This window comes from Lycium ferocissimum, chromosome 1 (assembly GCF_029784015.1).
Source record: "Lycium ferocissimum isolate CSIRO_LF1 chromosome 1, AGI_CSIRO_Lferr_CH_V1, whole genome shotgun sequence".
NCBI lineage: Eukaryota > Viridiplantae > Streptophyta > Magnoliopsida > Solanales > Solanaceae > Lycium > Lycium ferocissimum.
In genome coordinates, this window is record NC_081342.1 from 57,862,793 (window position 1) to 57,867,260 (window position 4,468).

Below are 4,468 nucleotides of genomic sequence, written 5' to 3' on the forward strand. Positions count from 1 at the left end.
TCCTGAAACATCTTTCATTGAGAATTAATAAAAGTTGGCAATAGCCGTGGTTTTCTTCCCCTTTAGGGTTTCCACGTAATATTGTGTGTTCTTCTTTTTCGTTATTATAGATTTAATCCTTGTTGTCTCATAACACCGAATTCAGTAATTTTTGTTCAAATAATGTATTTGTGTTAAGAAATTCATTAAATATGTATAAATATTATATTTAGAACCTCATTATTTATCACTTAAAGTCGTCATTTTGAAATTCAGAAGTCATAAAGCCGAAATTTTGGCTCCGCCTCTCCAAATGGAGCTGACGTGCATGATACCACAAATGGGAGGGGACTAAAAAATAAAAAGATTAAAAATAAAAAGATTAAAAAAAAAAAAAAAAAAAAAAAACCTGCATTAAAACTGCACAAATTTTTTTAAAAAAAAATTTGTGTTGGAGTCAAGATTTGATCTTGGGTGGCAACTAGTGAGCACTTAGGGGCACTCCTACCATCTGAACTACTTTTACAATTATGTTTGAGGGGTCCTTTTAAAATATATCATAGTTTTTCAAGGTTACGGGGGCCACGTGTCCCCCCAACCTTCACGTTGGGTCCGCCCCTGGTTATTTCAGTACATCACCTCATCAAGTAACATAAGTGAGATTTTCTCAGTGCTTGTTCATTTTGCTAGAAATGCTCATGTTGAACCAACACTTCTGGCGTAAAGTTGATATGCAACTGCTATTAAGGTGAATTCAGAATTTAAATACTATGGTTCAATTTTAAAATTTTCAGCATTGATCCCGTTATGTTTTTTAAGTTATGGGTTCATATTTACTATTTATTATAATTTTAATAACTTTTTACACATAAATTTATATTCCGCATCGAATTGAACTCCTACCTATAATACCGGATACGCCTCAAGACTGCTATGTACAAGTAATAATGAAACTTACTCTTTTTTATTTTATTTTATGAAGCATCATCTCTTTGCCCCTGTTATGGGCTCCAAAACCATAATTAAGACTACACATGTAAGCAAATCTAAATGCTCATTGCTTGGCAAAAGAGCCTAAAAATTATGCTAGTCCTTTCTATTTGAAGCATGCTCCTAATTTTATTGTAAGCTTATGGGATTGGTTGCTGATTCAGTTTAATGAAACCTTCTATTTGAGAGTTCAGAAAAGAAAAAAGAAAAAAAAAAGGGGGGGACCACATGTAAATAGACTAGTTAGGCATGGAAAGGGGTGTCAATGGTATGATTTGATTGTATCAATTTTTTAGCTATTCTATTTGTAAAACCATTAGCTACTATATGTAAAACTTGGCGACTTCAAAATTAAGTAGTTGTGCACTTCGCCCTGTATTTTTCTTCACTATCTTTCTGTTTCCCAATTGTTCGTCTCTAACTCCACATTTCTTGTGGTTAAACAAATTTTTCCTATTGAGGATTTGCTCAGACACAAAAATATTAAGGTGTTGTTCGATTGACAAGAATATCAAATATTGAGTTTGCAAAAAAAGAAATTTTAACTTTTGCAGACTCAGTTTTTTTTAGACCTTTTTTGCCAAACCATTTGTAAGATTTTCCGTAATTCCAAAAAATAAAAAAGAACAAACTTTTTCGAATTTTCTAGTGTCAAAACCAGCTTGTATGTACTCTGGGCTTTCGCAACGTATAGTAAATTCATGCGACCACAGATGTCAAATAATGTTAAAACACTATCCGCATCCAATGTTTATATTAAACCAGTATAATTTAACATCATTAAGTGATTTATTTAATAAGGAAAATATGCATGTCAATTAATCATAATTAAGTAACTCTTTATATTCGAAATGGCAGGCATATATTGGTTTGATACAGTCATATGGCATATAGTGCGAGTTAATTTTTTCCATTGAGTAAGTTGGTCTCACTTGTCGCTCATAAGTTTATTTTTCACAAACCCTGTGCAAGTATCCAGACAAAATCGTTGCAATCACTGGACACACTACTGTTGTGAAAAAACAAAACAACCCTTCTCTATGAAACCAAAAAAAGAGTTAACAGAAAGGCAAAAAGCGAGTTTTTTTCCCATACTTTTCTGGAATAAAACTAGTACATGAATTTTGCACAACTTCTTCCACCAAAAGAGGAGATAAAATAGCTTCACTTTCACATTTCTTTTCCGTTACAGAAGTTTAAAAAGAAAAGGACATTATTAAACAAAACAAAACAACAACAAAAACGTATTTAAATTATTAATACTCCCCCAAGATACCACAACCAATAGTTTCCCTTTCACTACTTCTTCTTACTCCTCAAACGCAGACACCGGGAAAGCCTTAGAAATTCCAGTAGATGTAGCAAAAGTAATTTTCTGAAATTCGGGGTCCTGAATAGAAATATCTGAAATAGTAATCCAGATCAAAAGCTGTTTACTTTTTACCCCAGTAAGTTTCTTCATCTTTCTATCTTCAAGAAACCCCGTGACTTCATTATCATACCATACAAGCTTTCCTATTTTCTTGAACCGGTGTTCTTTTGCCTTCTTTTGTTTAAGCCAAACAAACCCCGTTTGTTTATTGTGGCCCACTTCGATGAGATCATCCAATGGGAGAAGACCTGTTGGTGAAAATACCACAAATTACGGTCAGAAAAATTAAATGAAACAATAAACAAACAAATAAATATTTCAGTAAGTGAGGTAGAATATGAGAATGTGGTTACAAGATTTAAGTCTTAGTAGGGTAATTAGTAAGATGAGTTACACAACCACTTTCTTGTCAATATTTGACTATAACCCAATCATCGCTAAAAAATTATAACGTGTAGACATATCCATTATTACGCATCACAAATATATATAACATATTGAACATCCTTAATATATATATATAATATATTACTTCTTCAAAATTTGAAGACTCTTGAAAAAAATTCTGACTATGCAACTGCATTGACATAACAAGACATAATGCATTGTTAATACTGTAATTTTAATATTTAGAATGCAATAAACACCAAAAAGACCTTTTGGCATGTTGATTTGCTCGAGAAGTTGAAGAGATTTTTGCTTGCAGATTGTTGGGTCAGTGAAAACCTCTGCGTTTTCACGGTGATCTTGGGTTACTTGATATGACATTTTCGTGAAAATGGGAAAGGGAATTGGATTGCTTTGGTTATGTGAAAGAGTGGAAATGAGTATAACGAAGGGAGTTGTTTTAGTGAGAGGATGGGGATTGATGCGTTTTTATAGGAGAAGTGAGGTGATATTACGAAAATGCCCTTTTGAAAATAAGGTGTCTAGTGTAAGTTTAGCTAAATTAGGAATGTTCATGATTTAGTTAAAAATCGAATAAAACTAATTATAAATCGATATTTTTTTTGGGTTGAGTTAGATTCAATTTGATTTTAAATTTTTTAATAATTGAAAATATTTTATTTTATTAAGAAAAAGTTGAAGAAATTAAATTAAACCGATAAATTCTATACACAATTTTTAGAATTATGTGTGTGTGTGTGTGTGTTGATTATTATAAATAAATTTTAAAATATTTCATATATATTTTCATCAAAAAATATTTACAAATTAGAATTCAATAATATTTAAGTGAAAAAAATAACAAAAAGACTTATTTGCACTAATAGTTATTCTAATTTTCTCGAACCAATGCAAGTTTCATTTGCAAGTTTATTATGGGCACTCACTTATCTATAGGTCTTAAAGTAGATTGAAATTTCTATGAAATTAACGAAGTTTAATTACTCCTCTCTTTCTCTTTCATAAGAATTGGCCAATTTTTTGTGCCACAAGAAAGACAAAGATTCAAGAATCTTTAAGATTCTAGTCTACGCTGAATGTATCATAATTCCGAGTATTCACATTGAAAGCCTCCAATTCTAATTAAGCCACTGCATAGTTACATGTATTTAACTTCCTCTGAATATATCTTAACGAAATGATATTATATTTACCTAATAAAAATTTTGTCACTTTACGTGTTTGTTTAGTGTCAAAATAATAGTAGATAAAGAAAGAAAGAGTATATATTTAATGTATGTCAACAACCGAACATTCAAACCAAATCGAACCAAAATCGATAATAACCAAATGGATAAATGTGTATTATATTCTATGTGATTTGGTTTCAACAATTAAAAAATTAATTATATTGATTTGATTTTGGTTTTAACCAAAAATCAATCCAAATCGAACCGTGAACACCCCTAATTACGGAGACTTCTATCTTACGTACGGTATCCGTATTGAGGCACTATTAACTTCGAATTCGCGCTGGAAATTCCGACATTGGGGGTAAAGCCAGTGGATGAATCAGAAATTTTGTCAAGAATGTTCGGATTTTGAAGAAGTAATATATATTATATATATGTTAAGGGTGTTCAATATGTATGTAATACGTAAATAATTGATATGTCTACTGGGTATAATTTTTTGGCGAAGGGTGTTCGATTGAACACCCTTGTTGGGTTGTGGCTCTGC

General features: G+C 31.3%; 1 protein-coding gene across 1 annotated transcript; it reads right to left on the reverse strand.

Annotated features, from left to right (window-relative positions):
• Nucleotides 1–2,035: 2,035 nt before the first annotated feature.
• On the reverse strand, nucleotides 2,036–3,189 carry LOC132030256 (uncharacterized). Its single transcript, XM_059419819.1, has 2 exons — nucleotides 2,998–3,189; nucleotides 2,036–2,589 (listed from the first exon to the last, which is right to left on the reverse strand). Exons 1-2 carry the CDS (start codon nucleotides 3,107–3,109, stop codon nucleotides 2,279–2,281), a joined length of 423 nt encoding a protein of 140 aa, XP_059275802.1. The 5' UTR covers nucleotides 3,110–3,189; the 3' UTR covers nucleotides 2,036–2,278.
• Between the last annotated feature and the right edge of the window lie 1,279 nt (nucleotides 3,190–4,468).